This window comes from Centroberyx affinis, unplaced genomic scaffold (genome assembly GCF_046629955.1).
Source record: "Centroberyx affinis isolate AG114_WGS23_722 - 3 ecotype Tasmania unplaced genomic scaffold, CSIRO-AGI_Caff_v1 ptg001129l_1, whole genome shotgun sequence".
In the NCBI taxonomy this organism is placed as follows: Eukaryota; Metazoa; Chordata; class Actinopteri; order Beryciformes; family Berycidae; genus Centroberyx; species Centroberyx affinis.
The window spans coordinates 430,722-456,773 of NW_027279668.1; the positions used below are offsets into that span (position 1 = coordinate 430,722).

At 43.8% G+C, this 26,052-nt stretch overlaps 1 protein-coding gene across 3 annotated transcripts; it reads right to left on the reverse strand.

Annotated features, from left to right (window-relative positions):
* Positions 1-363: 363 nt before the first annotated feature.
* cltcl1 (clathrin, heavy chain-like 1) lies at positions 364-25,833 on the reverse strand. 3 transcript variants are annotated; one of them, XM_071523896.1, is made up of 31 exons: positions 25,672-25,833; positions 20,689-20,896; positions 18,880-19,148; positions 18,566-18,727; positions 18,043-18,156; positions 17,780-17,953; positions 16,907-17,104; positions 16,043-16,243; positions 15,232-15,384; positions 14,821-14,943; positions 14,174-14,311; positions 13,867-14,031; positions 13,505-13,685; positions 13,108-13,271; positions 12,794-12,919; positions 12,503-12,645; positions 12,012-12,246; positions 11,743-11,865; positions 11,495-11,640; positions 11,185-11,368; positions 10,360-10,552; positions 10,082-10,239; positions 9,771-9,935; positions 8,940-9,215; positions 8,154-8,303; positions 7,920-8,051; positions 7,715-7,825; positions 7,338-7,508; positions 6,852-7,073; positions 3,315-3,390; positions 364-2,281 (listed from the first exon to the last, which is right to left on the reverse strand). In XM_071523896.1, the coding sequence occupies exons 1-31, from the start codon at positions 25,711-25,713 to the stop codon at positions 2,163-2,165; spliced, it is 5,022 nt and encodes a 1,673-aa protein (XP_071379997.1). In that variant the 5' UTR covers positions 25,714-25,833; the 3' UTR covers positions 364-2,162. The 3 variants fall into 3 exon arrangements, with proteins under 3 accessions (XP_071379997.1, XP_071379999.1, XP_071379998.1); XM_071523898.1 differs by having other exon boundaries at positions 364-2,284; XM_071523897.1 differs by having other exon boundaries at positions 20,680-20,896.
* Between the last annotated feature and the right edge of the window lie 219 nt (positions 25,834-26,052).

The window sequence follows — 26,052 nt, forward strand, 5'->3', positions numbered from 1 at the left end:
ATATGTCCAAACTGCCTAACCACACCCTCCCTCGAGAGATCTGGACAAAGGAGCTGCTGGCTCTCACAGAAACCATCAATCAAGTCTTGTAGCTTGGTTACCAAAGTGACAGTCTGGGTCCAACAACCTGGAAATATGAAAAGGGCATAGCAGATTGCCAGCATAAAACATTAATTCAATACTATAACTCACTTCTCTTTTGTGTACACAGCTGTCAACTCCGGCCCTTGATAGTACCTATTATTATCCCCACACACCTCAAAAACACAGACCCACACCCACAGAAAAGAGGCCAAATCCTCCAGAGAGGCTGCTCTCTCCTGATGTGAACGAATGAACAAACTCCACAGACGACACTGTGTGTAAACTTTATTTCTCTTTCCGTATGCATGACTTGTGCAGATAAAGGGAGTGCTTGTGTGCAGCTAGGGTTTTGCTTTTCCTCTCGACAAATCCAAAGTTGACACAATAGTGGGGCAGAGCTCAGTGTATAATACAGAACTGGAGGACAGCATACCCACAAAAATGCTCTCTTGGGACCTTCTCATTGGCTGCTTCAACAGGAAGTAAACAATCTACTAAACTGTCACCACTTTTGAGCAGCCTTCGCCACAGAGCTTGCCGTTTATTATCCTGCTGTTTTTGTATTTTGTCCTTTTCTTACAAAAATCATTATGCTTTTTAAGACTACAACAATACACTATAGACAATACATATGGTACGGTATTCCATAATATTTGACTTCTTTGATTAGTTAGGTATTTCAATATATCTTTAAATTATACACTGCTTTCAGTACAATAATGATTATTTTTTTGAACCACTGGCACCAGGATGTAAGCATGTGAGCTATGTTCCCCTACATTTCATCTCCTCAGTCTGTTTGCTATTGGAGCTTCATCACCATTCTCGTTAGTTGGGTGAGAAAGTAAAGGTTTCCAAAGTACATCACTTGATTTTTGACACAACATTAGTAATACTTGATATACTCGAGTGTAACATGAAAATTGTGCTCCTGGTTGCAGCATTATATTTTGGCAGCACATGCACAGACAACAGCACATAGCATTTTCTTTTTCTTTTTTTTTTTTAGATTTCACCTCCTCTTTTGTCCTTTTTGTCACAATCATTGTGAAACTCCAGACTTCCAGGATCGTAGAGGTGAACAGTTGACTGATAACGGCATCCACTCTGACTCGGCAAAAGGTTACGGCTGCACAGGGGGAGGGGCATATCGGGGAGGGGCAGGGGAGGGTGGGGTTTCATTGAGTGTCTCTTGGTTTGGTGACGAATCCCTCGAAGGCTTGAGAGGCTACGCACACACACACATGCACAGGCACAGGCACACACACACACACACACACACACACACACACACACACGTAGACAGTACCGTAACCTCAGAAACAAGTGTTCTTAGTCCGTATACAGCATTGCCTTGTTCAGAACACTTCGTACCTGTTGCAAAGGACAAACAGAACTATTGCACAGTTAACTGTCTTATAATCGGAGCACGAGACAGTTGTGAAAATAAACATGAATAATGACCCAGGTTTGCCACCTCCTCTAAGTATAAGGCCTTAGCAGTGCTTCTGGAGGGAGGGGGAGACGCCTGTCCTGTCCTGTGCTCCCCCTCCCCTCGACTCCTCAGTAACAAAGTCTCTCCCTCATCAGTGCTGTATCTCTAGGAAAAAAACAAAACAATGATCATCAAGAGCTGCTCTATGGTTAATACAGTCTACATGGAAGAGCGACGGGATAGCTGGATAGTGAGTGGTTTAATGTTGCTAATGTTATCCTCGGTATATTATTTCCTCTAGGAGCTGAGAGGCGACTTCATGCTGTGTCATTAGGTGATGTAGTTATTATCGTCTGGGTGGGGGTGGGGGGGGGTCCAACAGCCTTGATGCCATCCTTCTCTATTGAAGAGGAGAGAAACTGGGTGCAGAGGAAGGAGAGAGAATGAGTAGCAGTTTCTATGAACGGGGCTGGGATCCATCTCCTTGGGAATGACAGCCGGGTGTGGTGGTGGTGGTGAGGCGTTCAGGGGTCTCCGTTCTGTAGATGGGCTGGTTGTGACCCAGAGCAGCAAGATTGGGTGTGGTTCAGGTCCAGGGTGTGTGGGGGGGGGGGGGGGGGGGGGGGATTCAAGGGGATCAGGCCTACATGTTGAAACCGTACGCGGGCTGAGCAGGGTATCCCGGGGCGGTGTAGCCGTAGCCTGGGTACGCCGGCTGGGGAGCCACTGGAGCCGGACCGGCAGTCAGCATCAGCTGTTGACCTGCTCTCACACACGCATACACACACAGATATCGTGTTAAAGTTGTGTTTTACAAAAACCCAATTAAACACACCTACAGTTGACATGTGAATCATGACGTTGTTGTAGTAGCCTCTTTGTCAATTCATTAAAATGATAATCAATGAGATTGCCGTGGTGTTTCTGCACTGCACTTCCCAGAGATCACCTGTCAATCAAACAGTGTGTCCAGTACTGTGACCTTTATTTCCTTGGATTTTCTGTTGGTGAAGTTTGAGTTTCTGTAGGTGGCACTCTTTTCTTTGTCTTTTCATGCTACCGCTGCTCATGCTAACTACTTAGTTCTTCTATGTATTCCAAACAAACAGCTGTTGCTGCTTCCACTAATGTAAAACACATCGCTTCCTGTGCACCAGAGGATTTTTCCTGGTGGTGTGCCAAAAAGGAAATGAACTTAATGACAATATATAGCCTGACAAGTTCCTTGTAGAATCAATGACAATATATAGCCTGACAACTTCCTTGTTGAATCAATGGATGATTATGGCTTGAGATAACAAGATCACAAACAAGTGTGATCTCAGTTCATTACGGGGCAACTAGGTAGGAACAAGGAAGGCTACGTTCAGTCTTTGCAATCCCGTGAAATGTTTTTGAAACGTTTTACCATTTGAAAAGCAAGCGATAGGAAAACAATCCTCAAATATTCATAAAAACACTAGGAAACAGCTACCCTACACCAGATTTGTAGAACAGCATGTAAAAGCTTTCATGAACTGTATATAGGTTGAATCGCTATTGTTATTTTCATTACAGTGCTATACAGCCCCCTTAGACCAGTGTAAACTTGGTAAATGCTGGATTTCAACAGCAACAGACACTATTCACCCATGTTTTGCCACAATTGGGCCAGTGGTTTCTGAGGTATTGTGTGTATATAATGAACAAACAGTTGGCCAGAGACAGATAAATGGTCCAACTCGCCCTGTTTTCTCTTCAATTTACCCACCAGAAGCGTCTGTCGCTCTGGGTGATCTACTGTCAGTAAACCTACCAAACACTATCGGCTGAGGCTCCGTCACCTCCTCTTCAGTTTTCCTTTGGCTTTCGGACTCCTCCAGTTTGTCCACCTGAGGGCAATGAAGACAAGAGGAGAGATCAGAGGCGGATTACTCACACACTACAGAATGCAACAAACGGCTGCTCTAATACATTGTAGGTATCCTGCAGAAACCTTGTAACTCCAACAACTCAGCTTGTCGGGACCTGCTGGAAATGACTGGATGATTTTCCAATTGATGTTTGTGTGTTTTGTTTTTTAAATGCATATTCCAAAGTTTAGCTTGGTCACATGGACATAAGTCTTTTCCTACATGTGGAGGACAATGTCAACCATAAATAAAAATTGTAATATTTGAGATGCAAGATTTTTGCTGGACACCTACAATCTATAATTCGCAGTGATGTGCCTTTTTCAGTTTTTTATGACAAATACAACAAGAAATGTCTTATTTGATGTACTACAGTAGACCATAAACTCCAAGTCTGTGTTTTGTATAACTACGGCAAAGTACTGTAGTATCAAGTCTTAAGTAAATATTGATACATTAATACATTAATAGTACACACACAAGACTTGTCACACTACATATACATTACAAAGTCCACTTGTGAAGTACAATACTACACATATTTCACGGTGCATCTATGCTGAGGTTACCTAAAAGAAGATGCCATGCAGGTTTGGTGAGAATTTCTACTACAGTTTCCAGTACAGGTGAGAGGCCAGGTTAAGTTAATTGTCTATGCACAATTAAAAGCAGGAAGGGGTTGTAGGTTAAAGAAATATTTAATTGTGTGTTCAGTGAAGGAGAAGCTGTACATGCCTATATGCTGATGCTACATTTTCAGCCATTCACAGTCGCAGTCCCATATCAGTAAATGACAGTCACAGCTTACACATGCTTCCCATTCATGGCTGTAAGCAGGCCCTCCTAACAAAGTTTCACTGAGGGTATTCTGCAGGGTTAAAAGCAAGCTACAAATGATTAACTCATGTGTTACAATCATCCTTGCCAGACATATTTGTGGTGAGTTGGCTCTAGTGCAGATTTTGCTAGTTGCTAGGTGCAGAGAAATGCTCAGGCATTGTGCTTCAGCTACGTAGTCAGCTAAATACAAAAGGCTAAACAAAAGTTAGCAAGGTTTCTGATGTAAGTCAGGTTCGATTATGTGAACAATGGTTCAACTCAATTCATTTAGATTTTTTAAATGTAGAATTCCAAGACAAAAAATAACCTGTCTGGTAAAAGACCCCAAAAAATAACAATAACTATAAAGCAGTTTTCTGTACATGACTACAAAATACAGTGTGTGAATGGTAAGAATTCCTTATTGTATATATGGACTAGTACAATGCAAGTATAAAAAAAATTGATATGATTATAGTATATACTGCAAGACGTCACTGGGGTATGCTGCCTGTTTGACTGCCTACTGTAAGACGGGGGCCGTGGCTTCGAGAGACGTCTTGTGTGACAGTGCTGCCGTCTCTTGCTAGGTGTTAAACTACAGGGAATTAAAAAGGAGTCAGTATTTTGTTTCCTAAAGGGCTGCAGTGACTGGCTGCTAGGTTTGATCTCCAGCAGTTTAACAGTGATTTATGGACCAGAGTGGCTGGTCTCTGGAAAAAAAATCAATAACTATAACTAATAAATTGAAAGAAGCTCCACAGGGAGAGTAATGAGGGGAGCCCAGAGCCCTTGAAGTCAGTGGTTGTGCTGATGTATCGCATAACAATTTTAGACTATCACTTGTTAACCTGGAGTTAGCAACCTGGGGATGCATTCCCTTTGTCTTTGGTCTTGGATTTTGGAGCAGCACAGATGAAAATGACGAGATCAGAGAGAGATAAAAAAATGCCACATAACACTAGATGCAGCCCCAAGAGAGAAGAGTTAGAGGCGAGAGGAGAGAGGTAAGAGTTAGGCCTGGTTAGACTAATCCTGGTCCTGAGGAGCTGTATAGTGCACAGGCTTTGGTTCCAGCCATCAACACAGTGTTTGCATTACGGGGGTCTCAGCGGGTTCAAATCTCCTATTTTAGACCACACTACCTCCTGGATACAGTGAAAATCTAATAGTCAGAGGAGCCCATGTTTCAATTCAACCATCAATCATCAGCAAGAATCACATAATGCTGCGGAGCTGGAAGGGAAGCTAGGGCCTTCCAATAATCACTATCAGGCTGCAATCAGCCTTCCTGCCTAGTGTACATGGTGAGCCATTTCAAGTGCATCCAGGGTCTCATGTCAGCAGTGCACTTCCTCAGTTGTTGCACATTTACACAAAAGTCATTCCTGTAGCTAGTTGTATTTCCATTGTTAACAGATAGCCAAAAAGCCTACATATTCCTTCATACAGTGGTTCTTTGAGCATTTCACCCCCTAAGTCGTAATACTAACTTATTATACTGTAGTTACAATAAATAGGTCAGAAAAAACAAATAAACAATGCAACTTAAGCTCAAACTGAGCCATTTATTTGTTTAGCCTGCTGCTATGTGTGTTTACACTGACATTCAATAGACAATGGTGCTTGGGCCAAATACAACAGATTTGTATTTTTTCATGAAGTTGGTTCCACTCCATTTTCCCACCCGTCTTGTTGCACCCCCTGCAGTTCTCTGGTGCCTCCCCTAGGGGGCACACACCACTAGTTAAGAAACACTGCCTTCATAGAAAGTATTAACTGCTTAATTTCAATTGGGCTATGCTTAATTTTTTCTGTTAATCAAGCATGTGTGTCTCATCTGACAGTGAGTCATGTCACAATTTGCAAATGGAAATTTCATTAACCGATACCCACAAGGAAAAGAGGTTCCCCCAGGAGAGTAATTTAAATACTGCTTACACAAACGCACAAGTACATTTATCTAGAATGTGTTGTGTTGCTGAGCCAGAACAAAAGCCTGCACACAGTACAGCTCTCCAGGACTAGGGCTAGTTAGGCCATACTCTAGTCTACAGTCCATGCTAGGTTCCTACATCAGAAACCTAAGGGATAAGTTACAACAAAAACAGACAGAACACAAAAGAGAAAATAAAAAGAAGGCCAGAGACCGTCACCTTCTCTGCAAACTCATCAACCTGGAAAAGAACCCACAGAGATGACCTCACATGATCTCACATGGCTGCAGGGCAACATTATAGGAAATCATGACAACCATGTTTTGGAGGGAGTTCAATGTCACTGATAAACAGGAAAAACTACCATCACTTAAAGGGGGAATGCCACCCTTTTTCAGTAGTAAAATATGTGTTCTCTAAAGCCCATTTTTCAATACCTCCAGAGATAGCATCAAGGACTACTGTCCACCTTTCACCTGTAGGGACAGGCAATCTACAGGAAATTAATCATCTGAGAAAAATAAACCAATTTAGTTCAAAGGGAAAATGCAGTCTACAAGGACTATTCTATTTTCTGAAAAATATGTCCACTAATTAATAAACTTAATTTCAAAAACATGTTTTACCAGTAACTGAAAATCACAATAGTAAACTGTCTGCATTGTTTTGTAGTGGAGCACTAACCTTGCTGAGACACTCTCTCATGACCTGGATGAAGTACGGCATGGCAAAGTCCATGATGTTGTGTCTCCAGGCCAGCTCCAGCACCACATCGGGGTGCAGCAGGTCATAGGAGGCGAACAGGCAGGCAGCGAAGCACTCCTTCCTGCCTTCCTCCAGGAACCACTGGAGCAGAGTCTCTGCCAGCTCAGCATCCTTCGACTCCGCAGCATACAGCATAGCATCCTGGGAGAGCCACAAACACGCACTTGACTGATTATGAGAAACATGGAGGACTACATGCAAGACTGGTTATAGATGTCGTCTAAACAATCGTGTTTAAGAGGAGAGATGGGCTACTGGTGAGGAGCAGTGAGCTGGCCCACATTACTATCTCAAGACAAACAGTAAGTTAAAACAAACAGTGCCATCTATGGGAGCAAGGAGGTACTTGAGAATTGAAAAGCGCTTGTTTTCTCAAATATTGTCTGTGAAGGTTAAATTTTCTACCTTGTAGAGTTTGTCCTTCTTGCAGAGCTCTACACTCTGTCTCCAGCGGTTGTTTCCCTTGTACAGGTAGGCAGCAATGCGTCTGAACTCGATCAGTTCATGTTTCTCTAATCTCTGTGCCAGACCAATAGTGTCGAAGTTGTCATACGCATCGATGGACGCTCTCAGGCCCTATGGACACACACACAGTAAAAAAAAATTATACCTCAACCCAAAATGCTTCTTGGTGCAACTAGGCCCTTGTAGTTGGCCCTCAGTAGTGCCCCCTAGTGACGGCAGAAGCCAGGTCCATGAGTTTCAACTGATTAACAGAGTAACATTTATCATTTTAAACATCTACAACATGATTAACATCAGTAAAAGAGTGACTGACAGACCTGATAGTCTTCCTCCTCTGTCAGCAGGTTGTTGAGAGCTTCATTGACTCCCTTGTTGTTGTGACTCTGGACAGACCGCAGGTAAGGCTTAACCAACTTCAGCTGGTCAACCTGGTCAAACAAACAAACCATGTCATCTCAACACTATTTTGCGCTGTATACCAACTGAAAAGAAAAACAGCAGTTGAGATGACCTAATAATTACCTTGGAGAAAAAGGTGACGGCTCGGCTGTGGTCTAACCGCGGGGACAGAATGGTCAGCAGGTCATTCAGTAGCAGAGGCTTATACTCCAGATAGAAGGAAAGGGCTTTATAGTACAACTCTACATTGGCAACCTGAGGAGAGAAACACACATAAACATCACCAGAAGTGAAGGTGTTTGAAAAGAAGATACTTCAGCCACACCTTGAACCTTTAAATAGGAGCCTATAGGTTACCTTAGCAATAATGTCTTTGAACTGTCCCTCTTTCCATGCATCCGTCGGATGTGACATCATCGTGATGACAGCGTTGTCGTACTCCTCATATTTATCATAAAGGAAAACCAGCTCCGCCCATAAGTGAGACTGCTCCGCTGCACGTAGCACCTGATGGGCAAAACATAGGAAACAGAGCAACGTTCAAGGTTCCCGCAGCCATTTGGATATCAAATTCATGAACCTTTCAATGATTTTCAAAGTCTTGTTTGGTGAAATGCAAAGACTTAAAATGTATGTTTTGGGGTAAGACAGGACACTGGTCAAAATTACAGGGGTCTCATTTATTACTCATGATCCTGTCAAGTCAAGAAATCACAGTACTGCTATATCAATGCAAATATCCAACACAAGCTCTTCCTCAGGATGTGAAGTGTTGATCCTGAGGTCCAGAGAGCTGAGTCCAGAAACTTTCAATGATTGCTAGGGCCCGTGAAAACTCTGAATGTTGCATATCATTGCTGTTGGGTGAAAACCTCAACAGCCTTATTTTTAGCTTGATCACAATGCATTTTTAAGATGATCCAATAGGTTTTGAAAGGGTTTCATATGCCCAAGAGGTGAGAGAATTTTTTCAACACCTAGAGTCTAATCCTTAATTAAAGTGAAAACATGAAAATCAGGTTCACACAATAACAGCGATATGTCAGTACATTTTCAGTATGATCAAGAAAACACACAAAAAAATACTTGTTTGGAAATACACAGACACACACACAGACACAAACAAACACACACACACCGTACCTTTGGGATGTTGACTCTGGACCAGAAGAGCTCCAGGTGCTCCCTCATCTTCTGGGGTTTGAACTTTGAGTAGAGGATGGCCAGCTCGGTGAACATGCCCATGTGGGCCCTCTCCAGGCCCAGGGCGGCCTCCAGCAAAGCGATGAGCTCCTCAAAGTATCCTCGGTCCTGGTAGTAGCTGATCAGGTCCTCCAGCTCATCAGCATGGATCACTATGTGAAGGCCACAGATCTGTGCCAGACGAAACTCCTCGCCATCCACACATGCAAAACACACCTGATGGCCAAAGGGGAAGAGAGGAGAATTATCCAAGTAGAAGGAAAAGAGCTGATGCAAAATAGGATAATGAATGATGAAGCCCCCTGATAACAATATTCACCAATCAGTAATGATTGAATAGTCAGCTTTCTACATAAAGGCAACTAAAAAACAAAAAAAAAATCACTGCCTTCTCATAAAAAAAATCCTCAGATCTATACACTTTCTCAGTGATGCTAAAATATGGTTAATAACAAACCAATCATGCACACAATAAGTGTAATCATTTCATATGAATTTTAATGGATTAGACTCACTATCAGTAAGTTATGTTGTAAATTTCCTGTGGTTTTATATACACTGCCTTGTCATTTTATAATGTTTGTTGTAGTGTACGTCATTCTATTTTGTAAGATTTGTATGTATATTGTACTTTTGGTCACCTGCCCAGACTGCAGGTGTACAATGTACAATACATCAGACATCTTGGAAGATAATGTTTCAGTGCACATGCTCCCTGTTAAACTTAGAAATAACACTTAGAAATAAAAAGTACAGCAGCAGGTAGTATACCTCCTTCCATGTCCGTGTGCTGTTGGCTTTCCTGGCGCTGTCAACAGCTGCCTGGTACTCTCCCAGGTGGACCAGCGTGGATGCCAGGCGAGCAAAGTTGGACACATTGTTATACAAGAGCTTGGCCGCTTCGTACATACCCTCCTCATAACACCTGTCTCCCACCTGGAGGGAGAGAGAGAGAAAACAGATGTATATGCAGCTACTAGTGATTATTCAGCATCTTAACAAAGGCAAACAAAATGCACATTTTGCTAGAGCTCAACATAATCCTCTTAACGTAACACTGCAGCTGCGATGCTTTTTCTTACCTGCTGTATGTGAGCATTGTTGGGCCCACTGACAAACTCTTCCAGCTCAGCCAGACGGTTTGTCTTGGCTAAAGCAAAGATCAGCTCCGTCTCCACATAAGACTCCCTGGCTTTCTTTCGAGCCATCTGGAGGAACTTAACCAAGTCTTCCCAATTATCTGCAAAATAACAATAGTTCAACTCAGATCAATCACACAAGAAATGAAATCCCTGATTCTGATAGAATCAATATAACCATTTGGTGTGCAGTAGAGTTATACCGGAAAGCAAAGCCTTACTGTTCTTGCTGGCTGCATTGACCACCTCCATGTATGCTGAGGGGTCATCAGCTTTAATATAGGAGTCAATGGCCTCCTTGACAAGGTCTCTTTGGAGCTGAGCTCTGGCCAGCTGGCTCCACACCGCAGGCTCGTTGCAGCGCTCGGCAAACTCATAGGCCCGGTCTAAGTTCCCTATGTGCTCTATCAATACCTGGAGAATGGAGAGGAAGGGAGAGCTGCATTATATCATCTGTCGTACTTACAGTGGAGTGATAATACACCAGGAATAAAAGTCAATTTTATCGATTCTAATTTACAGTTTATATCCAATATCCACTAAAGCGTGAGTAACCTGAAGCATTTCACTAAAGGCTGTTTTATAGTTCTGCGTCATAGTGTCGTCGTTTGTGGCGCCGTAGGTGTCTACAGTGGTGTGAGCCTTTATAGTCCTACATTGGTGATTCTGTGCATAGAAGACCGAAACACTAGATGGCAGTGTTGTGCTTTGTCAACATGGAAGTAATAACAACAGAGGTAGTAGTGTTCTCTGAAACTCATGTTCTGGGATATTTCTTGCCACAAATTCAGTGACATCTAGTAATCTTTATAATTTGGGGATGAGGTGTCGTACAAATTAACATATTTGTGAACCTCCTCAACTAACCAGATACAGGTAGGAGAAAATATGAAACGTGCAAATCACAGTTCATGCGGTCTTGCGTTGCCCTATGCACAATAGCATTTTTGGAGAGGTGCAAGTAAGCTAAGACCTACGGCGTAGCTACAGCAACACTTCGACGCAGAAGTATAAATAAGCCTTTACTGGTAACACATCCATTTTACCTGTATGGCTGAGGTGTTGACATCAAACTTCTTGAAAATGGCAAAAGCCTCCTCAAAGAGCTCATTGCTGATAGCAATGTTAGCAATATCTGGAGCATCATAGTTGTCTAGCCTGTTGATGTACTCCATCACGCGAGTGCGGTCCGCCTTGATGGCTGTCAAAATCAGCAGGTTCTGGAGGTTTCTGGGGGAATACAGAGTACAGAAAGGTGATTTGAAAAAAGAGAGAGGGCTGTAGCTCAATTATTCCATTGCTGATACTGCTGAAAGAGTCAGATGCCTGTCAAGGCCAGCTATGAGTTTGTGGTACCTGTGCTCGCTGAAGACAGAGTTATCGAGTACAATCTTCTCCAGCAATTCAATCAGCTCGTTGGGCAGGTCTGCTGTCATGAAGGCCTTGACTGTGACTGACACTTCCTCTGGGTCCTGGGTCTCAGACAGAGCTGTCTGCACCACCTGAGATGGAATAAAATAAGGAGTAAACAAGAATAAACATTTGTAAATTAACACCCGGTCACTGCCTGCATCACTAAGGAGGGGAGCTGGAGAAAACCTGACCTGGTCGATGAGTTGTCTTCTGTAGGGGTTGTTCTCCTCCAACACATTCGCCCACAGTTCTGGATCTTTCCGTCGTACCAGGTAGCGAGCTTCGCTCTTGAACAAGGAGTTCTCATTGCACACCTGCATCCGAAATGAAACGTAGTGATGAACACACCCGAGACTCAGAATCAGTGATAATGACATATCAGCAACAGCATAAAAACCTTTTGTCTAGGATTATGCAAATCATCATCTAAATGTTATGCAACGTAAATTAAACTACACACTTTGATGAGGTCCAGGTCACACTGGCCTCTCTCATAAGCCACACAGGCCAGGTGGGGGTCTCTCTTCTCACAGTAGCGTCCGACCACAGCGCTGTCGTAGAACGGGTTCTCCTTCAGGAAGCGCTCAGGTGTGTTGTTGCTGTCAATGTAGATCTTGGCCAGTGCATTGTGGGTGGCAGGCTCCTCGCAACCCTCATGGATACGGGACTCCAGCCACGGCAATAAAAGCTTTAATCTGAGAAGAAATGGTGAAAACAGCCTGTTTTGGTATAACAGCCTCACTACATAACATACACCATTTGGAAGATGCTTTTATCTAATGCGCTTTACATTACCATGAAGGAATAAATGTTTAGCATAGGTGGCCCCAGAAATGAACCCCCTAACCCTGCTGGTGTTAATGACATGTTGCATCCATTGAAGTACACAGGATAAGGTGTGCAGGCTGACCGGAAATAGTGCAGCCCATTCATGAGTTAGTCATAAAGTACCTGTTCCTCTTCTCCACTTCTTCCACCAGCTCATCAGTGGAAAACTGCCCTCTCACCACCATGATCAGGTTCTTAATGACGTCCTCAGCACAGTCCACATCCAACAGACCACCTATCACCACTGGTAAACGACTGGGGTTCACCTAGAAACAAGTGTGACAAATTTCAAATAAATTGGAAAAAATGGCAAGAAGCAGCTCAAATGAGGAGAGACAGCCTGGCAGTAGATATGACACAATACCCAGAGAAGCAATGTTATCAGAGAAGTATCAGAAGTAGTCTTGATCTTACTTTCTGTACATAGATTTCGATGTACTTCTGTAGACTGTTGCGGTAGAGGTAGAGCACCAGGTCATGGACGAAGTCAAAGCGATCGCACACAATGATCAGGGGGAGCTGGTCAGTAAGCTTGGCCTCCTAATTGGAGAAGAAACACATGAGGTTCTAGTGTTGACTGGATGGTGATTACGTTGTAGACTCATTCATTATACCCTTATGTAATGTAGTGTTTTGTGATTAAACTATATGAAAGGCAACACATCACAAAGTTGATATTGATTGAAAAAATCAATCATTAATTCAATGGCATTGGGGGAACTTTTCACCTTGAGGAAGTTTTTAACTCTCTCTGGGTCGTAGCAGTTGCTCTCTCTGCAGATTCGCTCCACCTCTTTGATCTGGCCGGTCTTACAGGCAGCCTGGATGTACTTAAAATGAACGTCAGGCTCCTGGCTGAAATTCACAATCGACCCGAGGAAGTAAAACAAGCCTTGAATGGAGATGGCAGGGGGGGGAGAAACAGCGTGAAAGTCAGCTCTGTCAGTTCATTATCACATACAGCCTGCACAAAATAGGAAATCACTCATTTAATACACTCTCTCGTTTGAGTCCGAATGAACACGACCCATGGCCCATTTCAAAGCACAAAAGTCAACCCAAGACCCAAACCCTAAAACCAAAGACCAACTGCAAGCACACCCTTTCCCCTCATGTGTGACCTACCCTCGTAACTCTTGAAGGACTCAAAGAGCTCCACCAGTGTCTGAGTCCCCAGCTGCTCATGATACTTAGATGCTACCTGGACACACAGCTGCAGGTTCTGCCTGATGTTAGCGGACAGCATGGCCCTCAGGCACTCGACCGAGTCCTCGACTGACAAAGACCCAAAGAAGTTCACCAGCCACTAAAGAAAGAATCGGTGAAAAATAGTGAGGCCAAAGGAGTGAGACAGGGAGAAAGGGAGAGAGCAAGGGGGGGAGGGGAAGGTCAATAGGCACTTTCACACATCATTAACAAAGAATAAAAAGATGGCTGCTGCCAGGAGAATGACATCCACAAGCGTGAACGCACATCGACACGCATACCTCGGGGTTGAGCAGATGTGTGTGCACCACAGCTCGCTTGATATCGTACAGGTCGGTGTAGTGTTCGAGAGCTCTCTGCAGCAGACCTGCCTTCTCACACAGCTGAGCTACGTGGGCACGGTCATAGTGGGTGAACATCTGGTTCCCCAGGATCGCATCTGCTACCTAACAAAGTGTACACACACACACACAAACACACACACACACACACACACACACACACACACAGAGAACATGTTTAATAAGAGCAGAGCTGTAGCTGCTCTTATAGTCACGGCAGTCACATTAGTTTGAATGTCCATTGTACCTGGGGAGCATGTATGAGGTTCATCTCAAGCAGGCGTGTCTGTAAGTGTCCCTCGGCTGGGCGGTTGTTCTTTAAAGCATCCAATAGGAAGGAGGTACACTGCTGGATCAGATTGCCCTCCATGAACACATCCACAATCTACCAATCAGGAGAGAGAAAGAGAGCAAGGGAGGGGGATGAAGAGAGAGCACACAGCGAGGAGAAATGTTAGATTTTTTTATTCCTATTTTCTGTGAACCATACTGAGTCAGCATATACGGTCCTATAAAGTGCTCTATTCACACGCTATTAAGAATCACAGGCCTGTCGGCCAGATGTTCCTGCTTTCTGTGTTTAACGACACGTGGGAAGGCCACAGCTGAAACAGGGCCGGCTGCTTAGCTTAGAGAAGCATCAAGTCAAGTTTCCTGGTTGAGATCAAGACTGAGGAGAAGGGATGATGTGGCCTTAAAAGGAGGAGGGGGTCACTGACTCGGTGAATTCCTGGCATTGCTGGCACATCTGGAATAGCACAGAGGGAGGCTCCCTCACTGGGCACATTGTGTGTTTTTGTGTGTGTGTGTGTGTTGAAATGGAAGGCATGTGTAGTAACTGCGTGTATCAGAGCTAGAAAGTGGCTAAGATGGTCATGTTGGTGTGTGTGTTACCTGGTTGATGTTAGCCAGCGGCTCCTCATCCTGGACCAGCATCTGGGCAAACTGCAGTCCTTGGTCTGGACTGACGCGCATCACATTCCTCAGCAAAAACACCCAGTCTGGGGTGTAGCCCACCTACAAAAAGAAGGTAGATCAAAATGTTTTTGACTTTTTGATTCAATAATTAATGATTCAAACAAAGTAATTTATAGACATATATTATGTTCTGTACAACTTTAAACTCTGGATGAAGCTATAAAAAAATCTATGAAAAACAAACAAACAAAAAAAAACATTCTCCCACAATGTCGCTGTTTTTCCATGCTGGGTCACATATGCAGTGAATAAATTTGAGTCAGTTTTTCCATGCATAGTTACCAAGCAAATAAGGGAAAGGGAAAGGCTTCGGAGCTCTCTTGTTACCTTTTTGGCATACAGCACTATCTTCTGGAACTGGCCGGTCTCAGCAAAGCACTGGATGACCTTGTTGGGGACGTTGGCTCTGAGATACACACTAAGGGCCAGGGTGGGGTCAGAAGCCTTCACCAGGTCTCCCAGCTCCTCTGAGCACTCCAGCTACAACAGAGATACAATCAGTCAGCGCACATCAATGTGTCATCAATCATCAGTCATCAATGTGTAGGAATCAATCATATACAATCACAGAAGACATCAATGTGCAGGTGATTCTACACTATAAACATGCACAGTTCAGGGGCTAGGCCTTTCATATCCTTGGGCGATGCCAAATATATGTAAACAACCCATGTTGCTTCCATCTTCTAGTGCAGTGGTTCTCAAACTGGGGATTGGGACCACCCAGGGGGTCGTGAGATAGTTTTGGGGGGTCGTAAAATGGATTATGGGATGGGAAAAAACATATTTATCCTATACAAATGTATTATTATGTGTAATTTTTTAGATTTTTCTTTAGATTTGCTTTTTGCTTGTGAAATACTGAATAGTTTTCAGCCTCTAGGCCTCCTCTGCTGATCAAATGAAACTGCCTGAAAAGGGAAAATCATTTTTTGGGTGAGCTGTTCACTACCCTGCATATGCAGCCTGTGACAGGGGTCGCGAGAAGGCATTGCTTAATTTTAAGGGTTCACAAGCCAAAAGGTTTGAGAACCACTGTTCTAGTGTACCAGTATCTAAATCACTAAGAAATTAGGTTCTGCTGTATATCTTATTGATCAGCCCAAGCTGATCAATTGTCCCAGTACTCCAGTCCTACCTTGTCCTCCTTCAGCCACTTCTCCAGCAGCTGCTTGCGGCCCTGCTGGAGGACGGGCCTGCACAGCTCCAGAGACTCAAACTTGTTGAGTTGGCCCTGGTCCAGCAGAATACCAAAGTACTGCAACAGGGGAGAGGCCTGGCCCGGCTGGGCCGGCACACTCTGGAACTTACGGATGGTCTCCGCCGTCCGCAGGATACCCTGGAGGGAGGATGAGGAGTGGGGACAGTGGAGGAATTATGGGTAAAGAAAAAAACAAGGGAGCGGAAAAAGAGGGGAATTTCGTTGAATCTTCTGAACTAGTATGTGATGGTTATTAAAGAACAATTCTGCCCACAGTCAATATTAAACCCATTTTCCAGTGTGCCTTCTCTTCTTTCTAAAAGTTCCTGTGGATTTTCACAAGCTGTCAGAGAAACAGTTATCATGCAACTTATTTCCCTACTTCTAGATTTGCTTTCATTCAACTCCAAACGATATCAAAACCAAATACAGAGTCTAAAAATTTTAACTAAGCATAAAAAAACTTTATTTGGTGAATGAAAAAGTTCCTATCCAATTCCTATTCAACAGATTTGAACATTTTTTAATTAATATGTGCATTCAAAAAGCCCTCATTGGACAAACTTTAGCTGAAAATGTAAACATTGGAACAAGGAAGTAGGCAAAGAAAAATGTAGACATACAAATCAGTTGGACCTAATGATAACTAAAAGTATGTTTCTTACCCACTATAAGAAAAGCTAGCTACAGGTTACCACACAAGAAAACACAGGAATTTCATAAGAGAGAGAGAGGGCACTCTGGAAAATGAGCTTAACACTCACCATGGCTGGAATTATCCTTATAATGATATCGCCGTACCTTAGGTGCCGAGGCAGCAACCTTAGCAGCCTCTGAATAACTTCCCTGGGCAAACAGAGTGTTGAACTTCCTGGCGAAAAGCTCCTCAGCCCCAGCTAGGTTTGACCTCACAGCCATCCTCAAGCCCAGGTCAGGGTTTTGTAGGACGTTGGTGGCATAGTTCACAATATTCTCCTCTTCAACACACACTGATAACACCTAGAAGGAGAAAGAGAGGATAGATACAGATATACTGCACATACAAGGCACTTAAAGGAGTAATGTAAAGCAACCATGAAAGGAGGACATTTTAACAAGACAGCATCAACAGCTGCATTTTAGAGAGACTGTCTAGCAGCACTAGGCCCTTCATAGTACTTTAAAGGTACATTAAGCAAGATTTTTACTGTCCTCTTACACATAATGACCATAATATATCTGCAGGGTTTTTAAAAGGGTTGTTGATCAACACCAGTGACTAAACGATTACTTTGCTAGGCTTTCAAAAACTCATTTTCCAGCCCATAATGTGTTTTGGAAACACACACACACACACACACACACACTGCATTTCAACTGCTCAGAAATGGAGGACAGGGCTACGAACAAGTGACCGGTGCTGCAACCCATTCCTTCTCAAGCGAGAAAAGCAAACTACAAAGCAGTATTATTGTGCTTCGTGATATATTACCTCTTCTCTTGACATTTCTGTTGGATATCTGCTCTAATTAGCTGCCTTACTCGTACTATCGTGAAAATGTAACTTTTGCATTTCTGTCCATTGCAGGATACCGTAAGCTGCAGCAAAGACCTGTTGTTCATGTTGTTGCAATTCCAGTAGAGGTTGATAAAAGTCAGAAATTACTTAATGCCCCTTTAAGGCCAGTTTCTCACCTGTCCCTTCTTGTTGACCCCAATAATTCCAGAGGTGGGTTCATGAGGGGAAGTTACAAAGATGGTTTCTGCACTGATCCGGTTCATGTAGATACACACTCCAGACTCCAGGTCATACAGGTGGATGTAGCCGTACTTTGTGATCAAGTATATTACACCGTGCTTAGTCCCAATCTGAGGAGAAAGATTAGAGACAGAATTAAACACACGTCAGTCATACTTACTCTACCCAGAACGAATGAGTATTATGTTTCCTTTCTTACCTGCATGGCTACAGGGAAGTCTGTCTGGGCCTCTGGAGGGAAGAACACATCCACTGCTTTCTTAGCAAATGGCTGGTTTCCTGCAGCTGGCTGACCAACCTCAATGATATGCAACTGGAACGCGAAAAGTCATCATACATGTGAAGAAATAACTGAGGTAGGCAGGCAACTAAAGCAAGGCAAACATGAATGTGAAAGAATGAAAGAAAGCAGAGGAGAGTCCATGCATAGTCTACAAAATATATGATTACTCTGAGGTTCTTTGGCTGAAAACATTGGGGAGCTCATTTTGGTGGTGTAGAACCTTTCTTGGTAAAATTTTTGGAGCTATATAAAAACATTTTAGTAAAGAGGTTCTACATAGCACCACAAAACACCCTAAAATGACTAGGAATGAAACACCAAGACTGGTTCCCCCTATGATCCTAGCCAAAGAACTGCTTTCCCTTTGTTTTAGAGAGTAGAACCAATACATTAAGGTAGATTGCACATGAAGTCCCTGCATATTATCTAGAGCCCTCACCTTTCCCCCAGCCTGAGAGCGCACAGCAAAGCAGAAGAGGGTGGAGGGTTTGGCATTTCCCTCCACCTTAAACTCCCCAAAGGCTGCAGCGTGGCCCTCGATGGGCTGGGATACCTTCCTGTCCACAGAATACAGCTGCATTGCCCCAACCACACGATTTTGCTGCAGGACAGACAGAAGAAACAGAGAAATTAAAGGTGAGACAGTGTAGATGAGGGACCAGAGAGTAGATAATCCATGCTACTTCATCTCAGAGAGATTTTTATGTCCACACATGTACTCTAGGAGGAATGAGTGTATGTGTGTTTTCATACCTGTGCAGAAATCCCTATCAGCAGTAACCACTTCTGTTGTTCGTCAGTTCTGTAGTTGATGATCTGACATCCCGCCAGACTGGCGTGCCGATCGAATACTTTGGCAGGCTGGGAATCTCCCTCCATGCTCCAGTGAAAGACGGCTGTATCGGTCACCAGGGCGACCGTGTTAACCGATATCCACTTCCAGAACATGACCTCCTCTGTCATGGTGTGAGCCTTCATCTTACTCTTCATCTCAATGTTGAAGATCTGCAGTGTCTTGGCAGCTGAGGGGGGGTGGAGGTAAAAAGGTAAAGTATGATCAAGTCAGACAGACAGCTAGCAACTAGTAACATTTCAAGTTTCAAATCTGAGCACACTGAGCAACAAGGCATATGGCTAACAGTCCCTCCCAATAAACCATGTAACCACAGCCTAGATTCAAAGTGTTTCATGACAGGGAGTAACAATGTTTACATATTTATCTGTCTTCCCCTTCCCAAGTGCAACTGATCACTGGAAAGCCAGAAGGAAGTTTTAACAAGGTTATAATGACTAGTTAAAATTGTGGATACTACTGGTAACTATGGCATGAAACCATGGCAATGTTCCTGTGGTATGTGTATTATTTTGTTAGGCCTACATGACCAGTAAGGAACTTGATTTGAACATAAAACTAGATTAAAGAGGAAAAAACAGGTGAGATAATGGTGATTCAGGTGCATAGTGCTGTTAGACCATAGACCTTTTTTGTGGACCACCACCCACACACACACACACACACACACACACACACAGATATAATGATACATGTATGGCATACCTTATATGCTGCAAGGAGAGATCTAGACATGGATATGACTGTCTGGCACACGCTCACACAGGAGTGCAAATACAGAAACACACAGTGCCCCAACCTTTTTTCAGTATGTGATATCTGATGATGCATACCACACATATACTCTACCAGCATACAGCAACTCATGCTAACACATGTATAGTTCTCATAAAAGTATATGCAGCAGCAGGTTATATTGTGGTGGAGTTGGCGTGTGAAATTGAGACCAGCTACTGGGAATGTGTCTGCAGTGGAAAACATATCCAAACAATTGTCTGTCTTCTGATTGGCTACTGGTCAGAATAGTATTTGAGAGGGGTATGGGGGAAGCTTTTATGAGAGAGACATGGCTACTGTATCATCACAACAGAGTGCCAGACGGGCAGACAGACAGAAAGCAACTCACCGTCTGAGAAAGGAAAGAAAGCAAGGGAGAAAAAGCAAAGTGTCAATCAGAACGTGAGAAGACAAGGAGAGAGAAACCATAGGGAAAGAAAGAGCAGGGGCACATTATCCTCAAAACGTGGGAGAGAGAGAGAGAGAGAGAGAGAGAAAGAGAGAGAAATAGAGAGAGAGAGAAAAGTGTTATAGCCAAATCATCCTGATCAGCGCTTGTGTTTGTGCTCTAAGGGCCAGATTCAGTGGCAGAAAATCGATTGCACGACCAATTTAGCACATTCCAGCAATAGAACTGAGTGCACTCTACATATTTATAGCGTTGACAGAGCATTAGTCATCTCATGACCATGGCATTCCTGCAGCAACACTAGATGACTAGATTTGTTAAAACTAGAGACAAATAAACAACAGTGTGAATGCCATGCACTCTGAAGCAGACATCATTCTATTAGGTTGTTGTCCGAGAAGTTAAACAACAATAATGCCACAGCTCTTGCCGTAAAACTAATAATCACAGCAGCGAACTGTTTTTCCTCACAACAGCACGGTATTGACTGTGAGGTTGTGTCGTCTCACCATACACACTCTACCTTTAAGGGCAATGACCTTGCTGGCGGGGTTCATGATGGCACTGTCGGCAGAGATCGGTCTTCTGATCGGGTTGGTGGGGTCAGACATGTCTACAATCACCACCTGGTTCTGCTCGCCCACCTTCTCTCTGATGCAGATGAACTTGTCCGACTCCATGGTCAGGTAGCTGAACCCAATGTTGGCTGGGTTCACCCCCAGGTTCTGCAACTGGAAACATCAAAGAACACAAGCGGCAACAATGACAACCTTTAACATAATCATCGGAAAGGACTACTGCACAATAGTGGGCCTATAGCCGCCTACACTTGGGCTAAAAATAAAATTCAGTTAGTAGTGGAATATCCCAACTTGAAGGAGTTGAGACCTTTGAAGGAGTCATACAAAAACTAAAAATGCAGTGGGAAAATAAACATGGCAGTAGCTGACATTTGCCTCGAAGGGGGAAACCGTAAGAAGCCGACCCAAACTGTGTTTCTATTAAAATAGCAACAGTTCTGTTCCAATTTTCCAGGGATATTCTTGAAGGTTGTTTTCCAGACAGGAGGTTTGGTGGAACATACAGCCAGGGAACAAGCGTGGGCACACAGCAGACAACAGGATATTAACTCAAGAGAGCTTTATTTTACACTCTTATTATAGCTGGTAATAATCTCCTGCATTTACTGAAGCTTTTTAAGAGCCATGTTTGATGACAGAAAATGTTTTTTATTGCAATGCAATAACCATCATCACAACTTCAATAATACTGGAATAGTATAGCATTACTGTATTTCAGCAAAGCCTGTGATCAAATCCTGACCTGACACTCTCTCAGCTATGTAGGCAGCCAGCTGTAAGAAAAGGTCTAAGGTTTACTAAATCATCTAGCAAAAACAGGTCTGAGACAAACACCAAAGAGATTCCCCAGTAGCGACCTGCTCAAACCAAGAATTAATTCAAATCTGAATCTTCAGTAAAGCACCATCAGCAAACCCTATTCATTATTCAGCATATTTACTTTCCTAATGAGAAGAAGCCCCAAGACCTGACGATGCACTAAGTAAGACTGAGTTGATGTTAACTTCCCCTATGTCACATCTTGGTAGAACTAACGAATGTCCATCTTGGTTAATGGGCAGTGAACAGAGGAATAGCTCTGTACATCGTCAACCTAATTGCGAACTGAGAGGGCAGATCAAAACACGCAGCCTCACTCTGACGACTGAGCTGGGAATAGCTGACTGTATTATGCAGTCTGAGGCAAGCGGAAAGGAATCCTTACACTAATCACAAGGACTGTACTATCTGCCCATTGGCTTGTAGCGCAGGAGAGCCGATTCTGACTGCTGAGCCCTTCAAATCATTTTAGTCATCTACAAAACAGGAAGGATGTAGTCTGGTAAAATTGGGCAGTGGGTTACAAAGATCATATAGAGAAGTTGTGGTCTAGCGAGTGAAATGTCCATAATGAATCATATCCATAATGACATTGCATCCCACCCATGTTCACTGGAAAAGGGTCAGATTGTGAGTTCTCCATACAGACAGTCAAGTCTATGTGAAGTTATGGGGGGGAAGTATGAGAGCGAGACTTGAAAAAGGGCACAGAGAAGACCTGAGGCAGGATTACAGCCATATGCTGCATCTCTTCAGACTGCCAGAACTATCTCTGGGAGGAGAGGGGAGGAAAACCACAATAAAGATAGCAGAGGGAAAGATAAGGATGGGAGTCAAGACACCGTCTGGCATTGTACTAAAAAGCGGGGGGTGTCAGAAGACAGCCAGCAAAGGGAGTGTACGGAAAGCAAGAGTGATAGATGTACCTGAAAAATGAAGGAGGAGGAAGGAGAGCCAGGGAAAACCCATGTCTGTACAGTACAGTTCCAGTAACACAGGCCTTGGGCAGTCTACGGGTTGGGGTGGGGCGACTGACTCACCGGAAGAATACCCCCCCACCCCCTTCTTAGTAGAACATTCCAGACTAAATCACACTTCTACCACAACCTACTGTCTCCAGCAACCCGCTAACTAACAGATCCTCACAGACACACACACAGTCTCCATGCTATAACTTCTCTCCCCTAAGCAGTAACCCGTAGTACAGCTAAGATTAAGCTTACACCAGCAATATATAAACATTACTAACAATAAGACAGGCAGCAGAAAATCACTGGTGATACAACTTGAGGGCAGTTGGTGAGTCATGGATTGGGTGGATGCGTTGCTGAGGCACTGACACGTTGTGCTATTTTACAGCAGAGGGGTTTGGGTCCCTGAGGAGAAATGTGGGTTACACAAACACAATTAAAACTGAGGAATGTAGCAAACAGACCTGAAGTGTTACTAGTTATATTCTGTAGGGCTGAACATGCAAAACCACAGCTTGCACTGGAGGTATTATATATTGTTACATTAGAATAGGTAATCACCATTACCATAGCCATAATGTAATAATAAAGAGTAGGTGTGCGAGTCATGAGTAGTATTTTTGACGTGCATGCAACACAAAATTGCGTCCCCTCTATGTGAATGACTTTTGTAGCCATGCAGTCTAGATTCATGATTGAGTTTTGATGACTGAAGACAGGCGCTCATCAAAGTCCTCATCAGGCGCTGTCGCAATCACAGATGTGTTCTGTTCAACTGAAAGTGATGAAATCACTTCCCCGTCCTGCTTCCTATCCTGATGTGATTTGCTAGGCTTAAATGGGCCTGCTTACCTCATCCGTCTATTGCATCCGTTGGTTTGACATGATGCCATCATTTCATCAATACAGAGGCAGGACACTGCCGAACACTGCAAGTAACCGCAATGTAGCAGGTTGGACTCCTCTAACCTAACTTGACAGGACAACGTTCATGAGCTTTGGAGCTGCAGGACATTTTTGCACTTAGACAAGCCACTGAATAGGCCGTTGCACAGCCAGCACAGTAGCAAAGCCATGCAAGCTGCAAATGAGTCTCACATCATCACTTTCATAATTCAACTAACCATTATCTGTCCTGGTCTGCCTTCATCTTGGCACCAACATGATCCAGGGAACCTAACCACAGTTTTGAGACCACAGCGATGTAGCCTAGATTCTGCTCCACACATCCAAGTACAAACTAGGGCATTGAGCGCTAATCCATTTAGTCAAATAATTACACACTCTGACCTGCTCACATACAGCCTCGACTTGGGATCATAAACCAGACCAAGATAAGTAAGCAAAGAAAACAAAGAATAACAATGGAGAGTAACTTTACACACAGCTTAGCGTTAATGACAGTGTAAGGTGGGCAGGCCATGTATAGCTACTGGTGTGGAGTGAGAAAATGACTAGTATCGTTTCTCCCACAGCTAGAACAATAGCTGTGAGATCCACAGTTCATTCTCCATGTCCGCATTAAACATTGCAGTAGTGTTTCACGAGCCAAGGACCACACCATCAATTGAATGTTATCAATTGAATTAATCAGCTAATATAGCTAGAATTGCTTTTGAATGGAACAGCCGAGGCTTTTGGAACAAACTCGAGGTTGTCTCATACAAGGGCTAGTTTACCAAACTGAGCTACAGTCCACCCTTTAGCACACACTACCTAAACCAGGACCTGGGTCTGTGTTGCCGGTTCCAGCTGGTAACAGTCCTGAACCCCGGCCCAGACTGCAGGGAGAGAGCTGTAAATACCAGGCCAAGAAAAAAGCTAAACAACTTGAGGCCCAAAGTCCTGGGTTTGCAAATTCCAAGCATTTTTCACTCTGCTGGAGCCACCTAGATTCACAGGGGGATACGACTAGGGCAACCGTGATTTCACGGTAGTGGTGGAACGAAGAGCAGTCTGTTGCTCATCAATGTCCAAAGGCAAGTTTTTTTAAGCAGACCTATAAGTGAAATGTATGCGCAGTCGAAAGCAATTTGAGCCAATAACCCAGAAGTTGCCAGGCACTGCACTACCCTCCATCAGGTGCAGTAGTGTACCAGCCTGTCAGGGAAGAGATGAGCCTGGTAGCAAGCTGTCTTGGCTGGCACAGTTTAGTGGATAAAGGATCTTTGGCTGAGGAAGTGGGGCTACTGGCCAGAGGAAGGGAGCAGGGAGGGGGGTGGGGGCTCAACGCTTTTTTCTAGCGAAAGGCCATTTCACTGCCTGCTGTTACCATAACAACAGGCTACAGAGGAGGGTGAGGGGGGCAAAACGCGTCACAAAGTTTCTCTTTGGCTGCAAGACACCCAAGCCATAGCCATGGGCTGCTATGGGACAGTGATTATTAAACAAAGTCCACTGCTCTCCCAACCAGAGCAAAGAAGAAATGCCACCACAGCCACCCAAATTACTGTTTTCCTTATTCAGCACACACATTGTGAAAGGGTGACTATTCTCTATTCTGTTTTCACCCAGGCTATATCTGTGGAGATTGCCAATCTACGGCTCTAGGCCCTTTGCTACTATATAATGTTGATGTTGGGGATTTTCAAGCTGCTCAGATGCTTTGAAACACTGAAATGCTAAACCAGACAGTGCAGAGAACCCGGGTATTTGTAGAGGCACATGGGCCAATGTTGTTATGAAGGTTACAAGTGACAATATGTTGCTGCAGAACATGACAGTAACACGGTAGCCACAAAGCTACATGCAAGTGTCATTCAGGTTTCAGTTACAATGTTACCGCGAACAGCTGAGCTCAGTTGTCTGCAACAAAGTGTCAAAACACTGCAGTTCCACCGGCGCCAAGGCAAGATTGGAAATGACAGCGGCGTTTTTCCACTTGAAGAAATTGCGGCGTATTCACATTGGTCCGCATTAGAGCTGTGTACGATCTGACTGTTCAATTTTTACAAGTCATCATCTGCCCGGCAGGAGAAAACTAGGCCTGTAGCTATATTGAGCACCACCCTGCAGCCCTATTTCAGATTCCTTTTAAATGCGACATGTGCTGTGTCTGTGTGGACCGACAAGGACGAGGAGCTCCGCAAAAGACATAATCTTGAATTAATTTTAGAGCATTTTGAGTCTCCTTACCTGCAGATGTTCCTGAAATCGTATCGGCAGAATCTGAGCCATTTCTTGAGGATTTCTCTGTCTGAAGAATCCGTAAGGAAGGAAAGGGGAAGGGGACAGCAGGAGGAATAGATGTGGTCTTGTACTGTATGTGCCCTAAACGTCCCCAAAAGTCAAATATGATGGGCAGTAGGTAGTCTGGGCGGCTTGCGTTGGTATCACACGAATCCAGTGACTGCTCCCATTCAGTAGCCCCCTACAACAATCCTGAACCAAAAACTCCGCACCTCCGCTAAGAAAACTAGTCCACTTTAACTACTATTGAGCCCTGTGTGTAAACCACTTCTTCGTCAGACCTCGTAACGATGCAGGACTACCCTATAATATACACACTGGGTTATT